The sequence below is a fragment of the Scardinius erythrophthalmus genome (assembly GCF_964197995.2).
Source record: "Scardinius erythrophthalmus genome assembly, chromosome: 1".
In the NCBI taxonomy this organism is placed as follows: Eukaryota; Metazoa; Chordata; class Actinopteri; order Cypriniformes; family Leuciscidae; genus Scardinius; species Scardinius erythrophthalmus.
Genome location: NC_138221.1, coordinates 42,495,091 through 42,510,001, shown reverse-complemented (window position 1 = coordinate 42,510,001; position 14,911 = coordinate 42,495,091). Strand labels below are relative to the sequence as shown.

The window sequence follows — 14,911 nt, the reverse complement described above, 5'->3', positions numbered from 1 at the left end:
CAACATTGTGTCATAACAATGAAGCCTCAAATTTCACTGGGGAATCTGCTATCTTTGGACTCAGGCCACTTCTTAAACCAAAGCAATTTGCACAAGCCTAATCTGGGATTGAGCACCGCTAACTGCTAAACACTGAGGAACCACACAGTAACCTGCCGTGTCTGACACCCTCGGCTGGAATTAGTCCAGGCCGGGTCTTATGATCAAAGGAACGTGCGTGAAGACGAGCAGATTCCAGAGCTTGGCTCACCTGACCTGTGCTACCGGTACGCATCTGCCTACGTTCTTTCGCTCCACATTCCACCAAATTGTTTGACATTCAGACAAAATTGGTTTGAAGACCGACAGCTCTATTATAAGCCATTATGTGTGTCTCCCACCATCCTTTTATTCTATTTTAACCACTATGGTGGGCCTTTTACGCAGAAAAGGATGTACCACAAATCAAAACACACACTCAAGCACAGCACTTTTATAAATCAGAGTCGTTTTTTAAAGGGAGATGGAGCTAGTGTGAATACACATACACGGCTGGCAAAAAGACAAGATGGCGGTAGGCTGCACTGCCTAAGGGAGGCTATAAATACTGACCCAGTCAGAGAATGTTTCTGTCTCCCCACATACACGCACACCGCCATCTTCAGCGGTTCAAACACACACTCGCTCCAGATCAGCAAAACCACCAGAGCCTTTTTCGACCATTCGAGAAATTCAACAGCAGCAGCATGTCTCACACAGTGTCCTCACCAGGCACAACACGATAAAACAACAGCAACATGTGATAAAATGTTCTTCTTCTGTGTTGACCTGTGTGCGACAAGCCACAGACAAGCATTTTTCGACAAGCATTTTGTCGAACGCTTGCTTTCCATTTCTGTGTTGTTGCACTGCCCCTCACCCATAGTGAAATCTCATTGGTCCAAAATCCAGCTCTACAACAGCTGTTTATTAAACAACAAACATTCAGTACTTTTTGCAGTGCTGGATTCATTTACTCATCAGCCAGGCATCCTGACATTTTGATGAGAAAATAAATATTTCGAAAAAACATGTAAATTTGTCAGATTGGTCATTTGTTTAGTGGCTCTCTGGTAGTAAGTGTAAGTCACTTTTGTTACAAAAAAGCATCTTAAAAAAAAGAAGTAGTCAAGTACTGATTTACAATCAGTAAATTGTTTCCATTCTCACACAACACATGTAACACTGAATACAAAAATACAAAAAAAGAAAGCAGGCCAGCAACAGCATATCGACATGAATTTGCATCACCATTTGTGGGATGTTGTAAAAATAGTTACCCATGTAAAAGTGCAACAATTGAACCACAGTGTGTTTGGTTCTCAATGCAAATCAACAGGGCTTCTTTTGAGGGCCTGCTGGTCCTCAGAGAAATACTGACAGCTGACTAACATGCATGTGAATGTGGAGAGTTGGCAGAGTTTCTTTATGAAATTCAAACTGTGCCTGCCATTACAAAGAAGAGACTTTGACGGTGACCAAAGTTGGCACAGCACACATTTTACAGGACTTCAACATGCTCAGCACATTTTTCATGATCTGAATGCACAAGAAAGCTATAGGAAGTCAAACGTGAAGGAGTCAAAGCAACCCACAGAAAACTACATGTCATGAAGGTAAAGTTCAAATATACACTCAAATTTGACAGAATTTAAAGGAGAATATTAGATAATATTTTCATTTATATAAACAGGATTCCTACACACTTCAAAAATTCCATACTTTTCCAGACTCAAGTTTGGTGTCTGTGTTACTGCCAAGAGACGTTTTAGTAACAACAAAAGTGAAATTCTAAAAAGCAAGTTCAGAGCTTAAAACAATGAAACATCCAAAAAAGCATGCTCCACTAAGCCATGAGTCATCCTTCTGCTCGCTGCCCTGCATGCTCACAGTGGGTAGCGGCTGCCCTCTCAGATAGGATGTCTGGGTAAGGACTCATGGAGAGGCAGCCTGTACTCTGTTCATACAACGAATGCCAAGGTCTCAGGGGATCAAACTCCTTACGAACTGAGGAACTCAAGGACGAACAGCCAGACTGAGTCATTAGCAGTAATTAACGATGTCCTAACTCTGCAAATATGGCATAGGAAGGAGCTGTAATGAGCAGGTTCTTAAAGTAGAGCAGGTGTTAACCGGCAAAACCTGTGTGATCTATTCAGCCTGACATAGACCCCTATACAACTGCCCCTGACCACCATATCAAACAGACTTAAGGACTGTTTACACCAAGAATGATAACAATAAATATCTTGGCATCCACACCAACAGACGATAACATTCTTTTCATTATAAGTGTGTGCTGCGGTTACATCATCTGCCGCTTTAAATGCCCTCGCTCTTTAAAGTCAGGTGGATTCTGATTGACTGGTAATGTTTTTATCGTTCATAAGCTGAAAAATAAATAATTCTGAAAGTAATTCTAACAATATTGCTCCTCTGTGTCATTATCAATATCTAAAACTTTATAGTTACAGTAATCCTAACAGTCCTTGGTACGAAAATAAGATAAGGCCTTAAGATAAGCAGGGCTGTCTGAACAACAGTTTCAGATCAAGCTTTCCTGATTTTTAGAAACAAGACAATCTAAAATCACTACAATAAAATACAGCAGCAGTCTCAGTGAAATATTATAAAGAATATTTGACAAAATGACATTTATTTGGCAACTCTCAACTACAATTATATATTTTATACATATTTTAGACCCATGATATATACACTTGTGATTGAGAATATGTTGTTTAGTAAATTTTAAGATTTGATGACCTGAACCGTGCAAACCATCGCAAAATACAGCATCTAGTTCTTAAAAATACTTGCTAACACAAAACCTTATTTCCCAAATAACTGATAATTGAAAAGGCTGCTGTCACTTTAGGACAAACGCACGGATCCATTATACTGATACGCATTCGGTTTACACCCATCTGTTTACTTTTACTTGATACATAACCGGCTGTGCTTACATAAATACTCCACTGTCTTCACATGATGAGCATTTTGACATAATTGTGTGTGTATTCGGCCATTCAAGTGTAATAAGATGTGAAAGAGAACTGAATTTGCGATCACATGCTGAGAGAAGCGGCTTTCTGTGCTCGCGCTTACGCTTGCGTGTCAGTCAGTGCGTGCACCACATTGAGTTATTTTTCACTGCTTAATGTGCTTAACACAATTTTTACACCAAGTACGTCCCAAATTCGCAAGTCTCCTTCTGAGAGAGGCAGCGTTCTGTGCACACACTTTGACAATGTGCCAAGTCAGCAGGAGAACCGCACCGAGATCCTTTTCAGGATATATTGCATTTATAACTAGGGATGCACCGAAATATTGACCGAAAGACAAAAAGGATGTATATTGATGTATAATATATATATATATATATATATATATATATATATATATATATATATATATATATATATATATAGAGGTGGGCATAGATTAATTTTTTTAATCTAGATTAATTTTGAAATTAATCTAGATTAAAATGGCTCATTTGAATTCTGCCGAAGGCATTCAGAATAATTGTGCTACCCAAATAATGACTATAAAAGTAAGTCTTTGAGAACGGGTTTCTCAAGCCAGGTGGCGCATTAGACCAGGGGCTCATCTCCTGTTTCCAAAATGCATCACAAACTGCTTGAGAAAGCTGTTCTACTCATAGACTGTAAAAGGTTACTACTGTACTGTTACCGTCCGTAGGCAACATTAGGTACGCCTATGTTATTATCAACTACTATAGGCTATCAATTAGGGATGGGCGATATGGCCTAAAATCTATATTTTGATATACATTGCAGCCTCTTGCGATAACGATATTATAGTTACACAGACCCTGCTAAACAACTGCTAAATGTTTTTTTGTTTTTTTTTGTTTTTTTTTTAAGGGTGCATGTAGTTTTGAGAACATATATTGTGCAAAACTGTAAGTATACAACATAATTTTGCAGATAAATAAAATTTAAGTACACTAGCTGCAGAGACTTAAGTAGGTCTAATGTTTATTATGGCTTGGAGCTTATGAAACCCCAAATTTAAAATTAGAATATTGTCTAACTGATGTCTTTTCAGTTTACGATTCTTTAAATCGGGCGCAGACAGAGATTATGTTCTACACCACTCAGATATATTGGGAATAATACGCGCGTGCTGGTATTCAGTGATATGTTTCGTTTTGAATTTGAGGTGGTAGAACGGATTAGTCGTGTGTTAACTTACCGAACTGTTACACCACACAGTCTACGTCGGACGGCTTAAATCCGAACCAAGTCCAAATAATGAATGTTGCACCGATCTTTTACACCAGCTTTAACTTTCAGCCGTGTTTACTTAAGATGACGACGAATATGATGCGTTGCAGCCGGGTGTTCCTCGCGGCCGCGGGTAGATTGCGTCATCATAGCTTGTGTAGCTTGAGCCAGCTCCCAACCCAACTTGGAGAATAGATTAACGGCGATATTTTTTTTATCGCGCGATAAGAGTCTCGCGTTAACGCCGATAACGGCCCACCACTAATATATATATATATATATATATATATATATATATATATATATATATATATATATATATATATATATATATATATATATATATATATATATATATATATATATATATATATATATATATATATATATATATATATAATGTATTATGTGTGTTAGAAAAAAAAAGTGTGGTTATTTTATTGACTTGTACTTTTAAATTCAGATTCAGTAAAATGATTGAACTTCATTAAAAAGTCTAATAATAAAACAATGATACAAAACTTATTTAAAATAAGAAACGAATAATTATATATATAATAGTTCTAACTGGAACTATTGATTGCAATCACTGGTAATTATTTTTTACATGCAATATACAATACAAAGTTAAATGGGTCATAGACGTTCTTTCCGGGGTTGAAACTATCTTAAGGGAAACTGGACCAAGTGAGCAAAACAGAAAGTCTCTGTGGCTGAAGGGGCAGAAACAACAGGAATCTGGTTTAGCACATTAACAATCAGCAGCAAATCTGATTAGTCCTTGAGGTATGCGTCTATGTGTGCACATATGCAAATTAAGTTTCAGAGAATGAGTTAGAAAGTGAAAGGGAAAGAAAGAGATTTGGAGGGGGAAAAAGGGGGATGGTTGTTTTTTCAGTTGTCTAAAAATCTTCAGAGGCCTTTGAGCTTCTCTGCGGCCAAAACCAAAAGACTTGAGCTGACAGGAAACTTAAGCAGGCTCTCACACTTTCTTTCACACAGTTCCACTGCTCCCTTCCTCCATTGACACAGACACCTACAGCGTTTTCCAACTTTTTTTCTGTACTTCTTTTTCTCTCTCTCTTTTTCTCATTCCACAAAAATACTCTGTCGGTTTGGCAAAAGCACTTCCCTGTGAATCTCTCCAGGTTGTGTGCATGCGTGTATAGGCCCCTCCTGGGCCTCTCTTGAAAAGAGAAAGTTGGTCTTGAAGTCATCACTGCTTCCTCCACGAGTCTCTTTAGAGATTCATGCCTCAGAGCTCACCTTCACCTTTCTCTAATGATACAAATGATCTTTAGGTGGCATCATGCTGAATTTAAAATGTCCTTTCAGAATTCACAGAACATATTGTTGACATAGGAACATATTCAATATACTTGTTACTAAGGCAAGGCATGGCAAGCTCAAATCATTTAAGTGGATTTTTGTGGTCAGAGTGGTTAAATAGTAGGTGATAAGTGGGGTAAACTCTTTTTTTTTTCTTTTTCTTTAGCTTTAATATTTATAGTGGCAGGGCTTTATTTAAATATTCAATATTTATAGAAGGACACAGAGAGCACTTCTCAGAGAGCGTTTTAGCATGCTGAAAGAATAACAGAAGTTGTGTCCAGCCATCAAACTTCAGAACTCAAGACAATAATTGTTAGTCTTCAAATCGCTTGCTGTTATTCATGCGTAGGTCTCTGTTTTTAAAATGACTGACAATTTTGTGCACTAAAGGTTGCATAATTTAGTCATTTTGTTGGATGAATACCTGTCAGTTACCACACTGAACAACTGCGATTAGCATCTAAACATCGCTAAAAACACATCTGGCATTTGATAGGCATGCCCTAAACCAGCCTAGTTATAAATAGCTTCCTTAAAGTGACAGTACACTCCCCAAAAAATTAAATCCTGTCATCATTCACTCACTCTCATGTTGTTACAAACCTGTATGACTTTCTTTCTGGAACATAAGTGAAAATATTGTGAAGAATGTTGGTAACCAAACAGTTTTGGTGACCATTGATGAAAAAACAAAGACATTTTTTAAAAATCTCCACAGAAAAAAAGTTTTTCATACAGTTTTTCGAACAACATAAGTGACTAAATCATGACAGAATTTTCATTTTTGGGTGAAATATCCTTTTAAGACCAACGGTTTTCAAACAACCAACTAAATTGTGCACATCCTTACCATAAACATACGACTTCATCAACAAAAGCCAAATTACAAGGAAAATATGTTGGGGTGGTTCAAACATCACTTTATCTACTTGTTTGTATCACATTTGTCAGACTATAAAAGACCAGTCACGAAGACAGTATCTTGGGTAAAGCATTTAGAAGGCTTAGGCATAAAAAGGTCAACAACGATCCAGGAGGGTTATACTACACTATCACCTTCGACAAACGGTCCATCTTACTTTAGTTTACACAGAAGAAATCTAACACACATGTCGAGCCACCCAGAAACAGCAGGTCAGCCAAATTCAAGAAGATCTAACAGGCGGAAGGAACAGACATATCCTTATCAGCTGCAGATAATGTGTGTCCTTAGGTACCATGGCGCAAGAGGGGATAAAGAAAGATGTGAAACAAAGCAAAATCAGATTAGATCTAATTAGCAAAGCTCCACGAATGCCCCTAGTGTACTCCGATTAAAGAAACAAGAGATTCTAAACACTGACTCACGCAGTGATACAGAAATTTGGGGGATGAAAGTGGAGAAGAAATAGCTTTGCGACTCAATTCTCCAGAATATTTTGCAACGCAAGTTTCCTGTGCGCACTAAACCAGCATTCCCTCCTCCGTTAAGTCTGATGTTTGAGAGTTCCAGCATTAGCAGATGCTCTAATGAGATTTATGACTGTCTATCCCTCACATGACATAAGCCCCTCTCCCATCTGCCCCATGACAACCCTGAAAAAGCCCTTTCTGCCGTCTAAAATTGACTGCCTCATACCTCACCCCTCTCAATGAAGGCGGCGTGACCTGGCCTATGGGGTGAGGAGACCAGAACCAAACATGTCAGCACATAACCTCCTCTCCTGCAGTGCTGTCCCTCTCACTTCTCCTGTCAATCTAAGATCTGCTGCTTAACACGGATTTAACCAGGACCTACTAACAACCAGACTAACACAGAAAAGATACCTTTGAATGAATGGGTGTTTCTTCACCTACAAGCACTTTTTGTAAAATTGTTAGGCTTTTCTCCATATCTCCATTTATTTGGCTACTTTGCAAACACCATTTATGCACATATTCTATTGTTTTATACTGGTCCCAGACACAGATATAATCTAAAAATATGAAAATTCATAATTTGATAATCTACTATGATACGCCACAAAAGGAGCAAAATAAACAGTAAGATTTTAATACTTACTATGTGAAAACTATTTAAATCTTTGCACAAACTACAACGATCCTTCAGTTGTCATGTACATAAATACTAAAATTAATAATATAAAGTTAAAACATAAATCAGTATAAAAATATAATTCAATTGTGTATTTAGAACTAATCTAATGCTATGAAATTAGTCCTAGCAAGATAAAGTCAGCCATTTTAAATTGTGATTTTCATTTAAAAAACTTTAAATGTCATTTCCATCACAGAATTCAATCAAACAGAATACATTAGCCTATTTGAAGTATGATGGCAATAACAAAAATGACAAAAAATTCTTCACTGTTGAACACTAAAAGTCCACAGGGTCAAAATAGTTGAAGAAACACTGATGCCGCCTGTTTACGTGGATTTCCGTGATAAATAAAATACTGTGAACAATGTATGTTAAATGTTTTATGCTTAGCACCGTGTTTGTGTATAATTCCTTAGATATTACATTAAGGAAAACAATCCTGATTTATTAACATTCAAATTTCAAATGTTTAAAGTGCAAACGTCTGAATACCTCAGCATTCACCAGTAGTGGTTGATTTGTCTCTAACAACTGTTGTGCCGTCTTGTGCCAGTCATTCAATTCACCCACGTAAATAACTGCGCAGATTCTGATCAAATGTACTGCAGTCCCACATGAAACAACCGTTATAGCGAATGGTATTATGTTTGAATATTAATTCTGACAATAGCATTTAAAAATTTCTGCAGCACATGCAACGCAGGTTTTAGCACTCTAGAGGTGTTTGACAAGATGCATGTGGTATGAACATATCTGAATGGAGAAGATCCTTGAAAAAGAAACACTTTTAACTTCATGCTTTAATGCAGCACTGCAAAGAGAATCATAACTGACCTTTGGTTTTCTGTTCAGCAGCCTGTAAAGAAAGAACAAAGGTAGACTGAGAGATGAACACTTTCACAGGTCTAATGTACAAAAGCTTTATAACAAAAAACGTGTCGCTTCTGGAACAAAAACAAAAACAGTACAAATGACTAGTGGACCACAAATCTTGGAACATGTAAGATGGATTTGAATGGATATCTGCTTATGCTAAATAGAGATCAAGCTGGACGTGCTAAATCATTACAAAGAGCAGCAGGATGTGAATGATACATTAGTAAATGTACACACTTTGATGTCTAAGAAGTGAGACGCATAGCCTAATATCTATCTGTGTTTGAATAGAGTTTCACAAGCAGACATTAAACAGGTTGTTGTGAGCTCTAGGTCTTCAGTTTGGTACCTGTGCTTTACGTTAGTAAAGATGTCTCAGAAGCTTATGACAGACTCAGTAAGGTGTCCGCTAAGCAGCTTTCATAAGGAGGACGCAAGCAAAAGATTCTAGGTGAAAGCTTGTAGGTCATAGGAAAGAAGCCCTCACCTTTTTCTGAGCAGCTTCCTTCTTTTTCTTTTCCTCTTGCTTTTTCTTTTTCTTTTCTTCCATCAAATGGTTCTCCTTTTGTGTGACGTGTTTTATCCCAAGGCTGTGAAAAAGATCAGTTGTGAGTTATTTTGGTCCTAATCTTTAAAAACAAATAGAGACAATTAACAAAATAACTCCCAAACATATTATAAACAACATTTATAATGTCGTATTTCTGAATAGAACATTTTAAGATACAATTTTTAGCAAATATGATATTTTCAAATGTATACATTTTTTAATCTATTACTTTATTACTTTAATATTACTACCCACAGAACCAAGGGCAGTACTAATTGGAATATTATCTAAAACCTAAAGGAACCCAAGTATGCATTTTTTTAATTTATTTTTTACGTTATACAATAGCTGATTTCTATGGAAGTTTGTTTCCGCCACTGAATAAAACATTTTAAAAGATAATTGCGACATTTTATCTCACAATTGCGACTTTATATCATGCAATTCTGACTTTATATCTCCCAATTGCGTGATATAAAGTCAGAATTCTGAGATATAAAGTCAGAATTGCGAGATATAAAGTCGCAATTGCGAGAAAAAAAGTCAGAATTCTGACTTTATAACACGCAATTGTGACTTTATATCTCGCAATTCTGACTTTAAAACACGTAATTGTGACTTTATTTCACGCAATTCTGACTTTATATTTCGCAATTCTGACTTTATTTGATGTATGATGTAAACTCGCAATTGTGAGATAAAAAGTCGCAATTATCTTTTTTTTTTATTATTTTGTGGCGGAAAAAAGCTTCCATAGATTTCAAAAAAGAAAAAGAAAAGAAAGAACAAACAAAATATTTCATGTCTGTTAATGAAGAAAGTGAACCCACAATAAACTTAGTGTGGCTTACATTTACAAAATCTGGTTTACCACCAATAATAAGTCTGAGCCACCAAAGATAAAATACTTAAACAAAAGACATGCTCTCCTCTAGTATTGAGAGAAACACCAAACCGTACATTCATTAGATAATACAGACCAACCTGCATGGAGACGAAAAGCAGAAATCACTGATTTAAACTAGATTTGCACAAATAAATGAAAGCAGCTGCATCAAGTAAAAATTTCTAGTTAAATAAAAAAAAAATCCATCTGTGAACAAAGCTCTGACTGTTTGCGCTTATGTTAACAATAGTCAGAAAAGAATGTTAACAAGAAATTCACAGGAAAAAGGATGTGCTTGGGATTTAGAGGAACATTTCTTTTAGGAATAAAAACATTGACTTTGAACTTTCTTCGTTGAATACCACCTGTTTTCAGTAAACTCTGCCTGAGTGGATGAATCAGAGATAAACAAATGTGACATGAACCAGATGCGCCAAAAAAAGATTGATGGAAGCCTATGAATGGCTCTTCTTCTCTAATAATCACTAAATAAATATTTGAAACGAGAGATGCACGGTATATTGGCACCATACAGGTGGTCGTCATATATCAACTGATACACTACTGTTCAAACGTCATTATCTTCTAAAATATTTTTGAAAGAAGTCTATGTTTAACTAGGCAGCATTTATTTGATCAAAATACAGTAAAAGAGTGACATATTACAATTTAATATAACAGACTTGTATTTGAAAAATGTAATTTATTCCAGTGATGGCAGAGGTGAATTTTCAGCATCATTACTCACATGATCAGAGTCATTTTGCTGTCGTAGTCAGCGTTAGCGGTGTTAAACCATGTTCGGATGTACATCGATACCATTTAGCTTTTTTTATAGAAATAGGCTAAAAATCATTTAGATCAGTTGAACAATGGACACTACAATTATAAACTGAAAGTGTCTTACAGCGGAGTCAGATTTCACTAGTGATGAGAGTAGGGAAAGATGACTGACAAGACAATTGCGGAGGAGGATTCAAGTATTCGTTTTGTATAAATAAAGGGAAAGTTGTAAAGATCTAGGGCCTCATTTATAAACGTTTCGTACGCACAAAAGAAGGCGTACTCCATTCTCTACGCAATAATTGGTATTTAGCCTATAAAAAGCAAACTTGACGGGAAAATATGCGGTCCTTCACGCAAGTTCTGACCCAGGCGTACGCACAAAAACGGGTGAAATGAGAAATGGCGACACCGTCGGCAGATGGAAGAAACACGTGAAAGTGTGTGAAACTGTAGATCGTTGTGTAAAAGAAATGGCAATAGGCCTACTGCCTCTCATAAATAACATGAAGACTTCACAAATCAAGTCTTACAATTAACAGCCTACACAAACACCCGTTTGATCGATCTGCAGTGTAAAACAAACAAAATCAAATGAAGATTACAACAGAAATGCAAATTAACACATATATGTTCTGCAATAATATTAGCATGTTATGCAATTCATCCTCATAACACATCTGTAGCTTGTCAGATGCAATCAAATGGATGGTAATAAAATGTCATGATGCCATCACAATGTGTAGGCCATAGGCTGTAAAAAAAGATGACGCACAATGGCTGATCATGCGCTTCACGCTTGCGCGTGAGTGAAGTTATGTTCCTTGGTGTTCCTCTGTGTTTGCCATGATTTCGCAGTCGATGAATATTAACTTGTGGGCGTTTCACAGTCTATTTATGGGCAACTATGAAGCCGCAAAAGCTGCGCTACATTTAGAATTGATTGTGATTTATTAAGGGAAAACTGCGCAGGATGTGCGTGCGCACGGTTTTATAAATCCGAATATTTCTGTGCGTACGCACGTCCTATGTTTCATCCGTACGCCACTTCTGACGTAAATCCTACGCAAAGTTTTATAGATGAGGCCCCTAATGTTAAAGATCAAAATAAATGCAACAGATCCCGAGCGTCACAGACAAATATCTTATCTTGTCACCGTGCGAATTCAAATAACAAAAATGTATAAATAGATTATTTCATTGCTTTATAAAAAGACTGATAATTTAATACCACTTAAATCTGAAACTGAAAAACTAAATTTTTCATACTGCACATTATATCTGTGTGATACAAAAATTCACTTGTAGTAGCATTTAAAAACAATAATTATATAAAATGTAATAGTACAGAATTTGATACCATCTATTTATTGGTTATCAGCCAAAACATGAAAACAAATATCAGTCTAAATGGCTCAGTCCATAATGACTTTTGCTTTAGCTTTACCTGTGTGTGAGATTATGGGCAGAATTAATGAGATAAATACACATCCCACAACATAACTGCCTACATTGTTGGTCTCTTGTGTATTTATGATACGGTCCAAGTCAAAGTCAGTATGAAGTACTGTAGGAAAAAGTGGTAGGTGGAGGAAGGAGGGGAAATGAGCGAGTTGAAGAGACGGTGGAGATGAGGTGGTGGGGGCGGGGGGCTGGGGGTGGGGGATAGCTAGACGCTCTCTGGGCACAGAGCCAAAAAATGTCAGCGCTGCAAGACAAACAAGAGAGCTGAGAGCCCTCGGGAACCTGCTGGCTAGCAACAGCAGCCTACAGAGGAAGAAATCTGCAGCCTCTCCATCAGACACAATCAGGCATTAGAAACCCATAACTTCCGAGCCATTTGAGAAGACCAGACCTGACATGCCAATAAACCCCTGGATAACACGAAAAACTCCTTTAGTCACCCAACCGCACTATACAAATAACAGACAAAAGAAAAGACGGTTGAAAGAACCTTTAGAGTCTGATTTTATTTCCACAGGCAACTATACAGTGGTGAAAGTGCGGCGTGAAATCCCGTTTTATGAATTCCAGACCATCAGTATGGCACCTCTTTAATTCAGCAGAAGAAAACTTCCAACCAGTCTGAATGCCAATAGAAAACAGCGAAAGGTGATTTTCAATACATTCAGTTCCTGGCAGGCAAACATAAAAATAGCTTTTTGGTGGATTGACTCACAGTCATAGCAGTCCGATGACTTTCATCTTCCTCCAAAGTCACTAATGAAAGCACTTGCACAAGCTCTGCTGACAATTTATTGCCCTAATAGATCACACAAATGCCTTCCATAAAGACCCCTGTCATTATACTCAAATCACGTAGGTCTTTCAGCGACTGCACATTTGTCTCAATAAAATGCAAAACATCCAACAGTTCAGCACACTAATGGACTTGGCATAAGAGGAAACTCATGTAACGGGGGACTAAATTGAGAGTGATCAGTTCTGATGTTATTAGTGATGCATCAAGGAAAAAAAAAAAAAAAAGTTGTCAAGCGAATTTTAGTGAGATTAGTACAAATCCTGTACACAGACACGGCTTTTTATTCTTCGTTCTTTCGGTCTTACGGGAGCTTCAGGGTACGTTTACATGACAACAATGTACTAAAAATGGAAACGTTTTTCCTTTGCGATTTTCGCATACAGCCGACACAATTGTCAAAACGATCAGTAAAAAAAACAAAACAAAAAACGCTGTATTCTGCTGCCAGGCCAGTAGTTGTCTCTTTGTAAAGAAACACTACGCACCTATCTGAACACGTAATACGTAGCACATGACGTCACCGTTTTCAAAAATTTGTGTTTTTGTAGTTTACACAGAGATAATTATGGTACTGTTTTCAAAAGGTTGTACTTTGAAACACGTTTTCAAAAGTTAGCGCTTCAGTCCCTCAAAACGTGTTGTCGTGTAAATGAATGGCCAAAACACGTACAAAGTTTTCTGGTTTTAGTTGAAAACGGTGACGTGTAAACAACCTATTACACTGGACCTATGAAACCTCTAAGAGATAGTTCACCCAAAAAATTTAATTGTCATTATTTACTCACCCTTTCATTTTCATTTTTCATTTCTCTTTTATTCCTTTCATGAAAATGCATTATTTGTTCAAGGCACATACAATTCCTTTGAATTGAACCCTCATGTCTGTGTTTTTTTTTTTTTTTTTTTTCTATTCAATGAAATTCAATGGGGTCTAATGTTGTTTGAACTTCAAAATATCTCAAAGAGCGAACTATCCCTTTAAGGCTTAAAGGCCTCAACATACTCACGGCGAAATTCTTTTTCGTTCTTCGTTTTGAGGTTAAACGAAGTTCGAAATACATGACCAGCGATATACTGTTATCGAACACCTGACGCCACCCACGGTTAGATGAATATGTAAATATGTGCTGCGCGCATTCCTCTCGGTAACAAAATAAACACATAACAAAACAGCATTTTTTTAATAAAGCATAAGAAAAGCTTCTGATATAGCAATGTAAACTTTACTGACTTCACTAGAGTGCAGAGCTTGTGCAAACATATCCACATTGCTATATCAGATGCTTTTCTTGCTTTACTTAAAAAAAAAATGCTTCCTGTTTTCTTAGTTTTGTTGTGCGTTTATTTTGTTACCGAGAGGAATGCGCGCAGCACATATTTACATATTCATCTAACCGTCGCTCTCAGCAGTGTGGGACTGTGGGTGGCGTCAGATATTCGATAACAACATATCGCTGGTCACGTATTTCGAACTTCGTTTTACCCCTAAATGAAGAACGAAAAAGAACTTCGGCCATGAGTAGATTGGGGACCAGACGTGCCCACGAACTTCCCACAATACATTTACTGACCATCTGTTGCATACTGCACACAACACTTGTGAAACTCATACGCATTTTTTTAAAAGAAATTAATATATATTCATAGAGAATGCATTATAATTGATCAAAGGTGGCAGTAAAGACTTGTACATTATTACAAAAACAATTATATAATTTCAAATAAATGGTGTTCTTTTGAGCTTTCATAGAACAAATCCTGAAAAAATGTATCATTGTTTAAATAAAAATATCAAGCAGTGTTTTCAACATTGATGATAATAATCATCTCTGAATGATCATTGGACTGAATTGATGGGAATGAATTACAT

At 36.8% G+C, this 14,911-nt stretch overlaps 1 protein-coding gene across 4 annotated transcripts in view; it reads right to left on the bottom strand.

Moving 5' to 3' along the window:
- Positions 1–14,911, bottom strand: part of tnrc6c1 (trinucleotide repeat containing adaptor 6C1) — a 49,923-nt gene that overhangs the window by 31,924 nt on the left and 3,088 nt on the right. For all 4 annotated transcript variants that reach the window (XM_081383186.1, XM_081383187.1, XM_081383188.1 and 1 more), the window contains exons 2-3: positions 9,047–9,149; positions 8,518–8,539 (exon numbers count right to left, since the gene is read on the bottom strand). In XM_081383186.1, the coding sequence (XP_081239312.1) occupies positions 8,518–8,539; positions 9,047–9,109 (85 nt within the window). In that variant the 5' untranslated portion in view covers positions 9,110–9,149. The remainder of the gene's footprint in view (positions 1–8,517; positions 8,540–9,046; positions 9,150–14,911) is intronic.